Source organism: Poecilia reticulata, chromosome 19 (genome assembly GCF_904066995.2).
Source record: "Poecilia reticulata chromosome 19, P_reticulata-male-v2, whole genome shotgun sequence".
In the NCBI taxonomy this organism is placed as follows: domain Eukaryota; kingdom Metazoa; phylum Chordata; class Actinopteri; order Cyprinodontiformes; family Poeciliidae; genus Poecilia; species Poecilia reticulata.
In genome coordinates, this window is record NC_088848.1 from 20,769,758 (window position 1) to 20,787,963 (window position 18,206).

Here is an 18,206-nt window from a genome sequence, read left to right on the forward strand (position 1 = left end):
ATTTTTTGTGAAGGAATTTTGGCCAGTTTTTCTTTACAGAGTGTTTTGATTCAGGTAGACTGGATGAATTTCAAGGATCCCATTGCAACAGAGACAATCAGATTCAGGTCTGTACCTCGGCAGGCCTAATGTCTTGTGTTTTTATTGAGCCAGTCAGAGGTGGATTTACTGGTGTGCTTTGAATTATTTCCATAATCACAGCCCGACTGTGCTTCTTATTAATGTCATGAACAAACGGCTGAAAATTTTCGTTCAGGATATTTTGGTTTAAAGCAGAAAATTATATTTCCGTCACTTACAGCAGGTCATCACTGGTCCACCTTTAATAGGAGAAATAGGAGAAATAAAAGTGCAGACTTTTCATTTAAGCACTGAAGTCTTTTTTAATACAAGATTGAATGTACAATAAAATACAAACAAAACTACTTAATTCCATTTTAAATCAGAAAATAAACATTTTATTGCCTATATTTTTGGTTTGCTCGGACTGTTCTTTCAGCAAATGGCCTTTTTTGAGAGTCCGTAAGCTCCAGTTAACAATTAACCGATGTCTAAATAAGTAGATTTTTTTTTTTCTCCAACAAATTGATTAATCCGATTAATCACTTCCCTGGTGCCAATGATGCCGTTTCTTTAGGGCGGGGCATGATGTGTAGTTTTCTGACACCTTTTAGCCTGCTTCATGTCGTCTTGACAGGTTCACTTTAAGTGATTTCTGGACTGGTCAGCTCAGGCAGTAATCAACGAGGAATTGAACTCTGGTTTCCAAACAATGAGGTTAATCACAGTTAATTTAAAACCCAATTCACACTGGTTTATTTTCACATGCATCGCGGGCAATGTGGCAGTCTGTCATCCATCGTACACTGTGACATGAAGTACGTTAGGATTTTAAAATGTCAAGCTAGCAGTGAGATGTTCAAGAGCCCCACAGTTTGATTCACTCTAGCTGCGTTTCTGTTGGCCATATAATTGCGCAACTTGGCAATTCAAAAACAAATTTGTTTAAATGAAACATGGAAATTTAGAATTAACACTTGTTTTTAGATAAAAAGCTAGAATGAAGTCAGGGTTTTTTTTGTCTGTACTGAAGTTGGTGTATTTTGCAAAACTGCAATGGAAACAAATTAACTTCATCACGAGTCACATGATCAACAACCTTAATGTTGCCACTAATTCAAGTGTGATTTTAATTGTACTTCTTACTTAATGCAAACGTCACAACTGTTTTTTTTTTTAAGATTAGCAGAATTTACACAGCTAGTGTGTGCCATGCTGAACAAAGGTTCAGTTCCTTTTCACAGAAGCCTTACAGGGTTTTATTGGACGGTTTAGCAAAATCATCATTTGAAATCAGTCTTTTCCAATCCTTCAGGTCATCTTTGTCTAATTTAAAATTTGTTTGGTGGTCTGAAACTTTTATGTGTGAGGAATTTATAATACTATTTACAGCATTGCTCTCTTCCTGTTTTTTAAGTTTTTACTTTGAGCCGAGGCCCAAGCGCATTCTAGAACTCGCCCAGTTAAACTTATTGATGTTTTCCAATTGGGCCGAATCCTCTGACAGCCGGATCTTTTCAAGCCATGAAGCGCCGTTTGTTAGTCGAAGGCAGTGATGGAATTAGCTGTGTTTGGGCTGCGTCCTCTCCCCCCGGTCCAGCCCGTCAGGCTGAATGAGTTTTATTTAAAAGTCAGGAGCAGACGGACGGCTCAGAGGCTCTGATCCGAGGCTCTCCGGGTGTCTTGTTAAAGATCAATGAGGGTAAACTGAAGAATCCACAGATCAGAACAACAGGCAATGGGCCAGAGGAGCACAGAGACGTCACCCCTCCTCTTCTCATGTCGTTATAAATAACCTGACATCCAGAGGAATGGGAGATGACCATGTGTGAAATCAAACACGGGCTAATAATTAAAGGTGGAAACCAAAACAAATTTTTCAGTTTGTAATTTATTAACCAGATCGTCATGCTGGAATGTGAACTTTATTGGGGTTGTTTGAAATCTACAGATACTTCTGAACGTATTTGTGCATAACAAGTTGGAGTGTATTTTATCTGGATTGATTGTTATAGTCCAGGCTCAGGGTCGGACAGTAATAATAAGAATACATTTGTATAAGGCCCACGAGGTAATTACATATATCTATTATTGATGGCCAAGAAAACTGTATAGTGTACGTTTTGCACCACTGAACTAATTTGTATCCAGAGACACAAATTAGTTTTTTGTTTTTTTTAATGGACATATTTAGATTTACCTTTATAGCTTTTGTCTTAACTGATGGATTAAATTTATCTTGTGACAATCTAAAGGATGTTATCTCAATTTAAGCACACTGTAATGCTGTCTTTGCTTTGATATAATAGTTACAGTCAAAATATTATAGAGACAGTAAACCTGCAGCTTTGCACCTCATTCTCTTCTAAAAAAATAAAAAAATCTATATTTTTCAGTTTAGTGAGAACGTTATCTTCTACATCCTCTACATGAAATGTAAAAATATTGGAAGAATATCAGCATAGAGACACTGACGTTGCTCAGCCATTTTATTTGTCTTAACTTGTCAGGAGGTCTCATACAAGCATAATTATGTTATAAGATTATTTCCTCATCAAAAACATACATGGAACGTTGCATTGATTTTTTCATGGATGTTTGAAATCCTTGAATCTCCCTTGGCAACCATTTGGCAGTGCCTAAAGGTTTGGTCTCACAACGCTCCTCATATTTCTACTAGCAGAGATTCTGCATTACAGAGAACCCACTCCCTGACTCAGCTCCTCCAGACTAGCGGCAGCAGTGATTAGCAATCACCTGGTGGAACTGCAAGTCTACTTAACTCATCAGAGATACTCCTCAATTATCAAATGTTCCTAAAAACGGTTGTAAAGTGGATAATGGAGGAGCATTGAGGTGATGACATGGTGACAGTGGAGTGACGGCAAGAGCAGGAGCTTCTTAAAGAGACAGAGGCCCAATTTCAAGGTGTCTAAAGCAGTTTTTACACTGCAAGGTAGGAACGGCACGCTCCCTACTGCAGCACTGTTGTGTTTGCATATAACTGAGGGCGCAATGGAAACTCTACCTGACATCATTACTTTTAAAACTAAACAATGGTTTCGATGCAGCGGCCGAAGCCTTTTCCTCAGAGATGCGGCGGAAAACTTCCTCTTTCCTCGTTGACCGATCTAGTTCATTCTGTACTCGTTCATCAGCGAGTAAGCGGAGGAAAAAAATGACCTCATCATGGGACTAGGTAACAGCAGAATATTGAGGGGAATTCATCGCAAATTAAAAATGATAAAAATATTAAAAAGAGCACTCTTTACAAAATACAGTAAGAACAGTTTAGTGAGAGCCAGCTAGAACCGATCACCGGCTGACTGCAAAACAACCAACGGCTGACTCTAAACCAATCAGCTGCTGATTCTAAGCAGCACCGCTTGGCCGGCCCGATTGGAACCACAGCTCTTGCAGTGTGAAAACGGCTTAATTACAAAGTCAAATATCATTTAAGTTTGATATTTACAGCATTTTTTATAACTGAAGTTACTTAGTTGTACTTTAAAATGACACTATGGGCCTGGAAAATACACTGTTACATTTATACCATTTTAGATTATTTACAACAGATTTAGATGTTAAGTTTAGTTTTTTCAAACAAGACAAATTCACAATAAAACATATTAAAGTTTCTGGTTTTAATTTTGCTATTTAAATGTGGCAACAAAAAAAAAACGTTCTGCACAAACTCACACATCCATCCTTTTGTTTATAGGTTTTGGTTGATGTTACTAAATCGACCTCCTCAATGCAAGTACTCACCCTAACCTATTTTGTACCCAGTAGATCGGCAAAATAATACTGGGTGCAACTGTCAAAACACATTTTATTGCCCACAATAATCAGAGTTTTTGTGCCTCTTCATTCCAGCAGGAGTGAGAGAGCTACGATGAGCTATCAGATGTCAGCCAACATTTTGAAGACAAGAGCACAGCAAAATGTCAGGGCGGTTTAGTTCAGACAGGAGAAAATTAAAGCCGTGTTGTCAGTCATGACAGCTGAGGCGCGCGCACACACACACACACACACACACACACACACACACACACACACACACACACACACACACAGAAGTAGGACACATACCGTTGGCATCACGGTAATAGGCGTGTGTGACGCTGCGGAAACGCTCCTGACCAGCTGTGTCCCAAATCTGAGAGAGAAGATGGAAGAAAAGGTTTTAGGTGACTTATATTCTTTATATCTTTGCCAAATAAAAGCTGCAAATAAACGTTTATTAAAAAGAAAAAAAAGAAACAAAACATGCCATATGCCATTGTAGCACACCACTATAGCCGCTGAGTACATGTGCAAAACAGCTGCATAGTTGAGAAAGTGTCGCCATTAATCCATGAAGAACTGGAATTCTGTTTAATTTGTGTAAATTTAGGAAAATTAGCTGTTAAATGTTTGCTTGTTTTCATTTGTTCTTTAATTATCTTTCTTTATCTATTAGGATTATTTTAAAACCACATTTTGATCAGCAGTTCAATATATAGATCATTACAAAATATTTATAATTATACTTTTTTAAAAGATATATTTGTGCAGGATTTTAAATGCAAAACACTTGCAGTATTTTCGGTTATCTTGTCTCCAACTAAACAAGACTACTTAAACTACGTAAGACTGATTCGAATTATTCAGTAAAACTTGAATTTCACAACACGTCGTTTAATGTAGATTTTTATTTGAAGGCCCAAAACATGTTTGGTTTCGCTGTAATTTTGTTTGGACAGTGTTTGATAAGTAATTAGACTTGTAAAAAGGCCTATTTTTATTTTCCATTTCAAACTCATTAATTTTCATTTCATTACTGTCTTCATTAAAAGACGAGCATCAAAAAAACTCCCTTGAAACTCACAAAAAAAAAGGTGCAGGTATATAAAAACTGGACTGACAACTAATCTCTGGTCACAATTACTAAATTTAACAAGAGAGGAAAGATTCAGTATTTCAGCTCAGTCCCCCCTTTAAGGAGCCGGGATGACCACAATGTAGCAAGGTCATTTCTCCTCAGACTAGGCAGCTCTCTCAAACCGTAAAGTGGTGCGCCAATTAAAGAAATAGTAGTAAATGAGCCCATCTTTGAAATATCACCTGAATTACCAGGTTTCACAGACTGACAGATGAATCAATTAAAGAAGAGGAAAAAAAGGCAGAGAAAGAGCGATGAGGAAGATTGTGTAATTGAGAAAAGGAATTTGACTGACATCCATCCGCCTCCCTCCCCTCTGTGTCTCCTGATGCTCTCTTCAGTCAGGCAGAGCGGCTGCCTAATTGACTGATGGATAAACCCACGCCTCATTAACTTGTTGTTTTGCCTTTTTGCCCTTATACTGAAGGCAACGAAGACGTACAGAATGCATTTACACTGGATGTTTTTACCTTTCATTAGTCATTTCAATTAGAGTAGGTTAGACCTGCAGAAACCTGGTTTTAAACAGAAATGAGGCAATGGCAAAGATGAACGTTGTCAAGCCAACCACTGATAATTTGAACTTACCTGTGATAAACACAAAAAAAGCTAGCCAGCAGTATATTGCTAGCTAATAATAGACAATATTACAGTATATTAGCTAGCCAACTAATATGTTGCTATTACATTAGGTAATGTAGCTGTTAATGTATCCAAACTAGCCAGATAGCTAGCTAGGGAACTTTAGCTAGTCATCTAGCTAATATTCTTAGGTACATACCTAGGTAGGGTATAGTTAAGTTAGCTTGAGAAAACCTAACTTTTCTCAACTTAGCTTGAGAAAAGTTAGCTTAACTAGGGTATGTATCTAGTTAGCTATCCAACTAAGCTAACTGTCTAGGTTAGCTAGCATCTGTCTAGCTAGCTAACCTAACTTGCTACATAGACATCAATACGTAGACGCCTCATGGAGTGCTGAGTCGTACGTAAAAGCGTCCGCCATCTTCTATGTGGCAGCAGAGCGATCGGAGCTCCTTAAGTCCTGTGCTGTGTGGACTTGTTTCAACCGTTTTACGAAACAAACTGGATTTATTAGGATTACCTTCCCCAGGTAAGGATGAAAGATCAGCATTGCTTGACTTTGTCAGCCAGAAATTCGCTTCTAAACAACCGTAAAATATTTCCTATGTAGCTAAATTGGTCTGAAATTGTTAGCGTAGCAGCTAATGTTTTCATACTGTTTTATAATGAGAGAGAGCTGATGAAAAACCGCTGTTAGAGGAGAAGTTAATTAAAAACCAGATGATTTTGTGAGTGAAAAATGTCTTTTTCTTAATGTGAAGGAAACGTATAGATCGTATGTATTTTCTATTACACTTTTGGATAATTTCTCTTTTATTCTTGGCTTTAGCCTGTGAACCAGGATGTCTCAGAAGTCATTGGAGCTCTCCCAGTGTGACCAGCAGACTGAAGCCCTGCCTGTGACCAGTGTTCCCAGTATAATACATATTTTATTCTCACTTTTTGTGTATTTTTAAATATCTAAATCTGAAGTATTAGTGTATTAATACAGCTTATGTAATGAAATAAAAATATTTTACTCTGAATTATTTTCACTCTTTGCTGTCAATAGCAGAGTTGACATACTGTAATAAATATTTATTCTCTGGAAAAAAGTAAGAAAAATATGTAGTTTCATGTTTGACAATGACTGATTCATAAATCAAAAGTAATTTCTCAATAACGTATAAAAAATAAATACAGGAAAATTATTTGGTTCTTGTCTTGAAATGTTAAATGCACATTAAATTATGGAATTATGTAAATATATTCTTTAATAAAACACTGTAAAAGTGTGTCTGTTTATCAATTCAATTCAATATAAAAATTATCAGAATCATTTCTATCAAACAAAACATTGTGCTCTTTATTCAGAAATGCCCCAAAACATTTAAATATTCACATCAAAAGTTAGAAATGCTCTCTTTAGTAATTTCTTTGATTGCCAAATAAATTAATGTGTGTGAGAAAATGTGTCAATGGCAGGTATTAACAAAATACTTAGTAGAACGGCACTTTATAAAGTTTGATCCATTTACTTGTATTACCTTACTGGCACATATTCCACATTCAATATGGCGGACGCAGTTACGGATCGCAGCAACGGGCCGGCCCGCTCCATGAGGCGTCTACGTTAATGTCTATGACTTGCTAACCATATGGGCCCATCCAGATATCTAGCTAATCTAACTAGCTAACTAGACAGGACATCTAGCTAGCTAGCTAACCTAACTAGCTAATTTGATGGGGCATTTATCTACCTAGCTAACCTAACTTGCTACGGTATCTATTTAGTTAGTTTATCTCGCTAGCTAGGGTATAATGGCAGCTCTGCCAGTAAAACCCTTATTGCATATTATAACTGGGCGGTGGATGGTAAGTCCAGTGGGAGAAAAAAAAAACAAAAACACAGAATGCTTGAGATTAAGTAGTCCTGCCACGACAAAATTTAAGACCTGTGATTAATGTGCTTACGGCCAAATTACATTAAAAAAAAGTTATAGAATTCATGACATTTTAAGGCTTTAATTTTATATACACTAATTTAAGACTTTAAGGATTCACAGACACCCTGTAAAAGAACCTACACACACACACAAAGGAGAATAAAACAAGTCTTGATCTTTTAAAATCCACAGCTCTTCTGTCTCACCTGCAGTTTGACCTTCACACCGTCGATGGTCATGACTTTATTCTGAAAGACAAAAGAAAAATCTATCTTTCAATGACTTAAATGTGCGTACATACAAAGAGGAACAAGGAGGTAGAAAGAGTTGATTTTGAAGTATGTAGAAAAACATTTGTTGTAAAATGACTGGCCTCTCTAGGGAGGCCCTCTTTTACAGCTGTAATGCTGTCACCACACTGTACTATCTGTAGGTCACAGACACAAATCCTGGGCTTTGCTCAATGTCGGCTTTGTTTCAGAGAGTTGCGTCATTTACCAACACCACGGCCGCAAGGCGGTCTGCATAATCCACAAAAATACACAAAAGCATTTCCATTCGTCTGCAGTGTCACCTCATGAGGAATGATTCTGGCTCCCTGAAACGAGAATGGAAGTAACTGAGCCATCAATCATTACAAGGTTTGTGATAACACTGGCAAATAAAATGGATGGGCTCACAGACTCGGTCAGGAGACTGTGGCAATATCAGGATCTAAACAGATTATTAGAGCTGCAAAGAAAAACATGCAAGGAAGACACAAAGCTGCGACGCTTGAGAAATGTTTGTTGTTTTTTATCCTGCTGGCTTTGGAGGCTGAATCTCAGCCCTGGTGTATTGCAACCACCGACTCCTTTCTTACAATCACTACATATTTGTCCCCTGAAGACAAAACAAGCAGAAGGTAGAGTTGCTGTGAGAGTGTTTGGTATTCACTGACAGACTGAGGTCTCTCTTTCGGGTCAGACCATGGAGAGTTCCACTGAAAAAGCAGAATAGGATTCTTTTTGTAGAAAAGGACTGTTTATACAGCGATGACTGTCAGATTTAGATTATTTATTAAAAGTTATTCATTAAAACAAACAGATGATTGTAGCACTTCTCAGCCTGGAACATTTATTAAAATCAAAGACAAATTCTGTAACCTACAGGTTTATTTTATAATTTTTGATGTAATATTGAAATAAAAATAATGTCTCATGTTTTTCATTCTTAAACAGCATCACCCTAAACATTTTCCAATAATTTGTTCAATAGTACCAAGTTTGTGCATTAGTGTATTTTTGTCTAGTTTTTAGAGCAAATATCTTATTACATATATTTGCTCTAATATATGTAATAATATACATATATATTATGTATATATACATAATATATATTATGTATATATACATAATATATTAAACTTTATTTTAAAGTTTAAAATAACTTTAAAGGAACTTTTCAAAAAGATAGATTTAAGTAAATAATTATTGAATATAAATTGTATTTAATTACGAGGCACTTTTTTTTCATTCTGTTTTTTTAAATTTTATCTGCAAGTGGATTTAGTACTTTTTATAATTTTTATTCAATAATTATTGACTTAAAACAAGTTTAATTATTTTTACTTTATCTAGTTGAAAAGTTACTGGTTTGTACTTTTCAGTTAAATGTTAACATTTTATATGTATATTCACATACCTCAAGTCTCCCCAACTAGTTTTTCATTATTATTTCAATTTCCAAAAAGTTTTTCTTTTTTTTTTTACCAACACCCAGATGCTGTTTTTCTGAGTGTGAAACCTCCAGGGAGCAATTCCACCAGTCACCAACATCATACCTCCTTAATTTTTAATGCATTTCATTCATATTTCATGGGATACGGAGGTTTGGTTTAGTTTACTTTATAAATGGAAAACACTTTTCATCTTGTATGTGCTTATTTTGTTAGTAGAGAGCTGCCAAGCCCAAGAAGGCTCTGAAAGAAGTAAGACAGCAAATAAGGAAGGAATTGTAAGGATTACCTTACCGCTGGGAAACCACCTGGCTTTGGTTTCAACATATTTAATAATCATCGTCATATTTTAGTCAGATAAACAACCTCTTACAACAGCTTTAACTACTTTTGAAGGGATGCCAGAAACAATGTGGGTTCTTCTCTGTCCTGACCGAACATACACTAGAGAACATGTTAGCGCTTCAGAAGCTAGCATGTTTACTGCTTTGTTCATGCTAGCTCCTGTACAGCCAATAAGCTCTGTTCATGCTAGCTCTACTAGAATTAGCATGTCTGTTTGGAAAATAAACAACATACAAATGACGGTTACTGAACTAATACAAATTAGTCAAACTTCAGTCATAAATTTACAAAATAATGCTACAGTGTACATCAATGCTACTTTAAAAAAAAAAAAATCTTTTTTATTTCACTTTTTTTTTTTTTCCATAATCAATTACTTTTGATAAAACCAAAACATATTTTAAACCAACCTGTTTGATCTCCGTTTCGGAAAATTAAATTTAAATATTTCAATTTAATTTTCAGCATTGGCTAATTTTCCCTTTCAAAAGGCTCATTTAAACTATTGGCTTACAGATTCATAAATCAGATTATTGATCTATATTGTAGTTTTTGTTGGTTTCTGCTTTTGAACTATATTACAATGAGACAGAAACCAGTTTCTAATACCAGTCCATACTTAAATGTCATGGAACAACCTTAATGTATTTGTATGTCCAGCTCTACATTTTAACTGTTTGAATTTTCTAGAAGTTGAAGAAACCCTTGGAAGAAACGCGCTTCACTAAATCATGTGACGAATCACTGAAGGGACGGTTCTGATTCGCTCCTACATCCAAAGCCATTCAGCATAAATAGATTCCTCAGACTTGAATCACCATGTGCAGCCTCATGCCATGGTAAATATAGAAGCTTAATAATAGACCTCTTGGTTTTTAATCTGTATAGCTGTTAACAATTGGTCACCATGGCATTGAACACTGAGATGGCTAAAAATAGAAAGTCTATTTACCCAGAAGCTCCAGAACAGCAGATGTTCACCAGTGCCAGCTTTACAAATTGATCCCAATCTTCGAGTGTTAATAGAGAAATCTTGAAACATGTTTAAGTTCTCTTGAATTTTATTCTTCTATATTTAGTTCCTCTTCTAATAGTATGAGGTGAGAGTAGGACTATTAGCAAATAAAGTGGGACTGTGACTCAGCGTTACTACGTTGTTGTGCTGTGAAGATGTTGGCAGCTCTGTGTAGGACGGCTGTTAAACTGTGTGAACTCCATCCTGCTGGATCCGGAGGCTCCGATGTGTAATTTGAATTTGAGAGCATTCCCCAAACTTGAAACAACTTTTACTAATGAATAAAACAATCAGTCAGGAAATGCTTCCAGCTTTTAATATCTGCTCACCTGACTTGGCTGAACGATTCTTGAGGACCGTTTATTACCAACATCTGAACCACCATCCATACTTTCTGCATGACCAAAAACATCTGACCTTCCATCTCGGGGACAATGACCCTGGAAGAAGTGCTAGATTAAATTAAACTACAACACACACACACTTGCTGCTTCTCCTTCACATTTAAGAAATACTCTGCACGACTGCATTAGTAATGACTTTCCAACAACCTGAGGCTCCAATCCAATCTCCTCTCCTGTCATTTAGTCCGTTCTGTCATTGTTCCCCAGACACCGTCACTCATTGGTTTATTGCTCTGTTCTTTAATGTGTTTTGTGTCAAAGCTGCACACTGCAGAAACTAAAGCAAAAATACAGGTTCCACATGACCAGACACGGCATTTCTTTGACTAAAGTTAAAAAGGTGTAAAACTGAAATTCATTGTGATTAATGGAACTTGTCGTTCATTTGTCTCCATTAGATTAATGTCTTCTCAGGGCATCTCCTGTTGGGTGTCTTGCACTTTTAGAACAAACTGTGAGAAATCTGTGGACAGGAAACTAGTCTCCATGTTTCCAACTAACTCAGAAGACGGCAAACCTCCAGCTAAAATGTAAAGTGGAGTTGCACAAAGTTATTTTTATATATTTTCAGTTTCTTCATGCTTTGTCTATTGATTATGTACCCGGCCAATTCGATGGTCTTTAGCTGCCTTTATACGCCCGCTCTAGAGGTTTATGTTTAGGAACAGATACTAAAACTCATCATGTAATAGAAATAAAAATAAAGTATGTGGAAAAACTGGCTTAATCATAATATATTATTACAATTTTTACCAACCATATTAATATTTTTCTGACATTGTGCAGTCCTACAACTAAATACAACATGCAGAGAGTTGAACACTGTGTTTGTCAAGGAATGCAGTAATAATAATAATAATAGTAATAGTGAGTTTAATAGTTGATGAAAATGTTTACCAACTAGAATACCTGCATTTTTCAAAGATTAAAGTGAATGCTAAAGGGCATTCACTTTAATCATGCTAAATGCTAATATACGATGCTAAAGTCAATCAGTATGTTAAGTGTAGTTATTTTGTGTTTGTTTTGTAATAAGTGAACGATGAGCAACATTAACCACTTACTCTGTCAGCTCTGGGCCAAGTATAAATAACTAAGGTTTAGTAGACAGTGAAGTTAAAAGATAAATAAATGAATAAAGGTAGTGAGCTACAACCTGATTAAAACATAAAATTGCCTTATATCCCATTTATTCCTTAAAAGTTTTATTTGTGTCAATGGCTCAACTATGTAGCTTGAAAAATATTTCTGTATTCTGAAAATTTCAGTGGGAACAAAAGTCCATCCCATCATACATCAGTCACATGTCAGCCTGCCTTGACTCCTGGTGGGAAACTGAACTGCATGTTGGTGAATATGGTTCTCACATTAAGTATTTTGACTGCTTCTTTACCCTCCATCCATCCATCCCTTCTTCTCTCTCTCCCTCCCTCCCCCTGCTGGGCTTGGGAGGGGTGATGGTGACCAACTCCAGCGAACGTTTCGGGCAAGAGGCGGGGTCATCCTGGACAGGTCACCAGTCTGTCGCAGCTGCTTATTTACCACTTGTGAAAATGTTTAAGTGGTAAATACGTTTTGATGTAAAGAAATGCAGAAAGTAAAAAAAAAACAACAACAAAAAAAAACCAGGATGAAAAGTGCATCATTTAAAAAAACAATAACAAAACAAATAGAAAAAGAAGTCAAATAGGTCAGAAAATCATCTACACATCACAGATGGGAGCATCTCACCTTCATACAATTAGGACAGAAAAAGAAAACAGGTGACCGAACTTAAAAAAAAGTTCATTTGTACAAGTGCACATTTTATCGAAGTAAATATAGAGTTTAATAAGTTGTAACAAACAAACATAAAAAAGTAAGTTTGACAAACTTAATTTGATTAATTGCAACAAATGAAATGATTTTTTATTTTTTTTAAGTTGGAGCTCTGTTCTCTTTCAGCATAGCAGCAAACATATTTTATTGCTTTAAGAAGCAATAAAATATTGCTTTTTGTTTATTTGTCTTTAAGGCTTTTTTTCGGCACTAGTGTCCTTTATTTTGACAGTCATCTGATGGGAAGGGAGTGAATGGGGGAGCGGGAAAGACATGCAGCAAAAGAACCGAGGATGGGCTCGTGACTCAGGGCGGCTGGGTGCCCTGGATATCCACTGCGCCACGGGACGCATCACATTCTGTGCATGTAGTGCCTTTCTCCCCCATTTACCCAATTATCTGCTGACTCCTCGCATTTTACTAGTGTCGTACAAAAGTTTTCACAACCTTAATTATTTTCCATGTTTTGTCATGCTACAATCACCATCTTTAATACGTTTTCTGTGGATGTTGGCATCAGGGCTGCTGAACCAGGCCTCCATGGGGGACTAAGGTAAATTTGGTTTAGGGGCCCTTTACATCTGCTATTAATGTGGACTGCTGCAAATCAACAGACAATTAGATAATTTGCACAGCTGCTATAAACTTATTGCATCTCTGAATAAAGTTCCATCCATCCATCCATTTTCTTCCGCTTATCCGGGGTCGGGTCGCGGGGGCAGCAGCTTCAGAAGGGAGGCCCAGACTTCCCTCTCCCCAGCCACTTCTTCCAGCTCCTCCGGGGGAGGCCGAACGCCTTCTCCAAGTCCACAAAACACATGTAGACTGGTTGGGCGAACTCCCATGCACCCTCCAGGACCCTGCTGAGGGTGTAGAGCTGGTCTAGTGTTCCACGACCAGGACGAAAACCACACTGCTCTTCCTGAATCCGAGGTTCGACTATCCGACGGACCCTCCTCTCCAGGACCCCTGAATAGACCTTACCAGGGAGGCTCAAGAGTGTGATCCCCCTGTAATTGGAGCACACCCTCCGGTCCCCCTTTTTAAACAGGGGGACCACCACCCCAGTCTGCCAGTCCAGGGGAACTGCCCCCGATGTCCATGCGATATTGCAGAGTCGCGTAAGCCAACACAACCCCGCAACATCCAGAGCCTTAAGGAACTCCGGGCGGATCTCATCCACCCCCGGGGCCCTGCCACCGAGGAGCTTTTTGACCACCTCGGCGACCTCGTCCCCAGAGATTGAAGAGCCCAACCCAGAGTCCCCATGCTCAGCTTCCTCAACAGAAGGCATGTTGGTGGGATTGAGGAGGTCTTCGAAGTATTCCGCCCACCGGCCCACAACGTCCCGAGTTGAGGTCAGCAGCGCACCATCCCCACTATAAACAGTGTTGGTGCTGCACTGCTTCCCCCTCCTGAGACGCCGGATGGTGGACCAGAATCGCCTCGAAGTCGTACGGAAGTCTGTCTCCATGGCCTCTCCAAACTCCTCCCACGCCCGAGTTTTTGCCTCAGCGACAACCCGAGCCGCATGCCGTTTCGCCCGCCGGTACCCATCAGCTGCTTCTGGAGTCCCACAGGCCAAAAAGGCCCGGTAGGACTCCTTCTTCAGCTTGACAGCATCCCTCACCGAAGGTGTCCACCAACGGGTTCGAGGGTTGCTGCCTCGACAGGCACCAACAACCTTGATGCCGCAGCTCCGATAGGCCGCCTCGGCAATGGAGGTACGGAACATGGTCCACTCAGACTCAATGTCCCCCTCCTCCCCCGGAACGTGTTCGGAGTTCTGCCGGAGATGAGAGTTGAAGCTCCGTCTCACAGGGGACTCCGCCAGACATTCCCAGCAGACCCTCACTACACGTTTTGGCCTGCCAGGTCTGACCGGCTTCCTCCCCCACCACCGGAGCCAACTCGTCACCAGGTAGTGGTCAGTGGACAGCTCCGCACCTCTCTTCACCCGAGTGTCCAAGACATACGGCCGCAAATCCGATGAGACGATGACAAAGTCAATCATCGAACTGCGGCCTAGGGCGTCCTGGTGCCAAGTGCACATATGGACGCCCTTATGACTGAACATGGTGTTCGTGATGGACAATCCGTGATGAGCACAGAAGTCCAACAACAGAACACCGCTTGGGTTCAGATCGGGGGGGCCGTTCCTCCCAACCACGCCTCTCCAGGTCTCCCTGTCATTGCCCACGTGAGCGTTGAAGTCTCCCAGTAGAACAAGGGAGTCCCCAGGAGGGGCACTCTCCAGTACCCCCTCTAAGGACTCCAAGAAGGGTGGGTAATCTGAACTGCCGTTTGGCCCGTAAGCACAAACAACAGTCAGAACCCGTCCCCCCACCCGTAGGCGGAGGGAGGCTACCCTCTCGTTCACCGGGGTGAACCCCAACGTACAGGTGCCCAAATGGGGGGCAACAAGTATGCCCACTCCAGCCCGGCGCCTCTCACTGTGGGCAACTCCAGAGTGGAAGTACGTCCAGCCCCTCTCAAGGAGACTGGTTCCAGAACCAGAGCCATGTGTCGAGGTGAGGCCGACTATTTCTAGCCGGAACCTCTCAGCCTCGCACACTAGCTCCGGCTCCTTCCCCACCAGAGAGGTGACGTTCCAGAGTGGGGCCCCGGTGACCCGCGTCCGGGCGAGGGAAAACGAAGTCCAAAGTTTGTATTCATCATAGGGGTCTTCGGGCTGCGCTTTGTCTGGTTCCTCACCTAGGACCTGTCTGCCTTGGGTGACCCTACCAGGGGCATAAAGCCCCAGACAGCATAGCTCCTAGGATCTTTGGGACACTCAAACCCCTCCACCATGATAAGGTGGCAGCCCAAGGAGAGGCTGAATAAAGTTGTTTATGTTATATCCTACATGAATATCATCTAGTGGTAAAAGTAAAAAAAAAAACTAGTATTCTCTGGACTTAAGATGGAGTACACAAACACATATTCATAACATACTTTGATTAAATTAATAAATGTAATTCCAGTAACAAGTGACTCTTCGACGCGCCTCCATCCATCCGTCAAAACGCATACGGTTTTATGTACAGTGTCATATTAGGTCCATCATATTAGGACCAAAGCCTCGTCCTAATATGATGGATTCATTGTGAATTAAGTTTTAGTTAATGTTAGTGTTAGGACTAGACTAGTATTTGTTAGGGTTGGGGAAAGTTCTAATATAGGTCGAAATAGTTTTGACAAACCTATATAGCATTTTGTTTTCTAAATCATTCTACAAATAATTATATAATCTTAGGTTGTTTTTCTGCCAATTGCATAGCTGCAGCATACCAGTAGACTAATGCATTGAATGTGCTGAGACACATTCAACGCATTAGAAACTAGAAACTTTTGGTTCTGATTGGTTGTTTCTGGACAGCTGAAATTTATACTGTGTTTTCTCCATTAATTTTGGAGTGAGGAATTTTATTTGCCTGTGTCTGTTATGATTTCCTAAATTTGTGTAAAGCGTTGAATTTTAATAATGCCCAGTGTTGGCAAAACCTGGGTTTGGATAGTGACCCAGGTTAGTGCCACCTGGGTGTGGGTCGGTGTAAAGGCCGAGCCGGGCTTAGCTTCTTCGTCATGCGATTGCTAGCATGAAGGCCCTCCATGCAACCAGTGGAGTTTGGTTGCATGGAGGTCCATCTTTCCTCGGACCTCCCTGGTTGATTGGAGGTCCATCTGTCCTCTGACCTCCCTGGTTGATTGGAGGTCCATCTTTCCTCGGACCTCCCTGGTTGAGTGGAGGTCCATCTTTCCTCAGACCTCCCTGGTTGAGTGGAGGTCCATCTTTCCTCGGACCTCCCTGGTTGAATTGAGGTCCATCTTTCCTGGGACCTCACTGGTTCATTTGAGGTCCATCTTTCCTCGGACCTCCTTGGTTGATTGAATGTCCGTCTTTCCTCGGACCTCCCTGGTTGATTGGAGGTCCATCTTTCCTCGGACCTCCCTGGTTGATTGGAGGTCCATCTTTCCTCGGACCTCCCTGGTTGATTGGAGGTCCATCTTTCCTCGGACCTCCCTGGTTGATTGGAGGTCCATCTGTCCTCTGACCTCCCTGGTTGATTGGAGGTCCATCTTTCCTCGGACCTCCCTGGTTGAGTGGAGGTCCATCTTTCCTCAGACCTCCCTGGTTGAGTGGAGGTCCATCTTTCCTCGGACCTCCCTGGTTGAATTGAGGTCCATCTTTCCTGGGACCTCACTGGTTCATTTGAGGTCCATCTTTCCTCGGACCTCCCTGGTTGATTGGAGGTCCATCTTTCCTCGAACCTCCTTGGTTGATTGAAGGTCTGTCTTTCTTCAGACCTCCCTGGTTGATTGAAGGTCTGTCTTTCTTCAGACCTCCCTGGTTGATTGAAGGTCTGTCTTTCTTCAGACCTCCCTGGTTGATTGAAGGTCTGTCTTTCTTCAGACCTCCCTGGTTGATTGAAGGTCCGTCTTTCCTTGGTCTCCTCTGTTGGTAGGGAGCCTTCTGTTTGCAACCTGAATGTGGGTCGACGCAAAGGCTGAGCCAGGCTATGCATGGAGACCCCTCGTTGATTCAAAGTCGGCCTTTGCTTGGTCTCCTCTGTTGGTATGGAGCCTACAGTTTGCAGGGGGACCTCTGGTTGGGTGGAGACTCTAGGATGGTCATTTTCCAGAGCAAGCTTCAACTTCACTTTCAGGTCTGCAACCTGACCCTGCAGAGATTTCACAGTTTCCTCCTGCTCTTTGAATTTGGAAGCTTGCTCAGAGAGACTTTTGAGCTGCTCCTCGTATTTAAGCCTCACTCTATATTCTTCCATCATTACGTCTATCAGACCTTTGTTGCGGGAGGCATATTTTTCAGCCTCCCACTTCAAGTGCTCCAGCTGTCGAAGAACACTCTTGTCGGTTGTAACTTTAGAAGAGCAAGAAACCTGTTCACGTTTAGCTGGCAGGTGACGTTCTTTTTCCAACATTTTTTGCAGCTTTTGAATCTCCTCCTGCTGTGATTTGACTTCAGCCTGGTATGAAATCCTTCTATCCCTTTCCTCATGGAGTTCAAAGATCTTACTCTGCAGTTCTGCTTGAAGATCGTCTACCTGCTTTGCCAGATCTCTAACGTGTTGGTTTGTCTCTTCCACTAAGGGGGTGATCTTGAAGTCAGCAGATGGAGTTGTTTCCTGCTCAACTTCGAATGATCTTGGATTCTCCAAGTCACCGGAAGGACTTGATTCCCCCTGGATGTCTGTCGATTCATCTTCCGACTTAATGAGAGATGAATCAACAGATTCAACAGAATCACTGTCATCTTCTAAAGGGAAAACGATAGCGTCATAGTCAACTTGGATGTTGAGCTCCATCATTTCGACCCATGAAAGCTCTGCTGGAAAAGCTTCATGTTGACAAACAATCTGTTGTTGCTTCATGTTTAAATGGTGGTAAATTCTCG

General features: G+C 40.4%; 2 protein-coding genes across 3 annotated transcripts in view; both read right to left on the bottom strand.

Annotated features, from left to right (window-relative positions):
- rab26 (RAB26, member RAS oncogene family) overlaps positions 1–18,206 on the bottom strand; it is an 86,492-nt gene that overhangs the window by 39,287 nt on the left and 28,999 nt on the right. For both annotated transcript variants that reach the window (XM_081601034.1, XM_008437961.3), the window contains 2 exons: positions 7,698–7,739; positions 4,153–4,219 (listed from right to left, as the gene is read on the bottom strand). In XM_081601034.1, the coding sequence (XP_081457160.1) occupies positions 4,153–4,219; positions 7,698–7,739 (109 nt within the window). The remainder of the gene's footprint in view (positions 1–4,152; positions 4,220–7,697; positions 7,740–18,206) is intronic.
- On the bottom strand, positions 16,640–18,200 carry LOC145549181 (uncharacterized). Its single transcript, XM_081601004.1, has 2 exons — positions 16,775–18,200; positions 16,640–16,706 (listed from the first exon to the last, which is right to left on the bottom strand). Exons 1-2 carry the CDS (start codon positions 18,181–18,183, stop codon positions 16,640–16,642), a joined length of 1,476 nt encoding a protein of 491 aa, XP_081457130.1. The 5' UTR covers positions 18,184–18,200.

Bases quoted from the DNA above. Each gene is read 5' to 3' on its own strand.
- LOC145549181 (XM_081601004.1), bottom strand. From the start codon at position 18,183: ATGAAGCAACAACAGATTGTTTGTCAACATGAAGCTTTTCCAGCAGAG. The intron at 16,707-16,774 runs GTCCGAGGAAAG...CCAATCAACCAG, and splicing joins ACCTCCAATCAACCAGGGAG to GGAGGTCCGAGGAAAGACGG.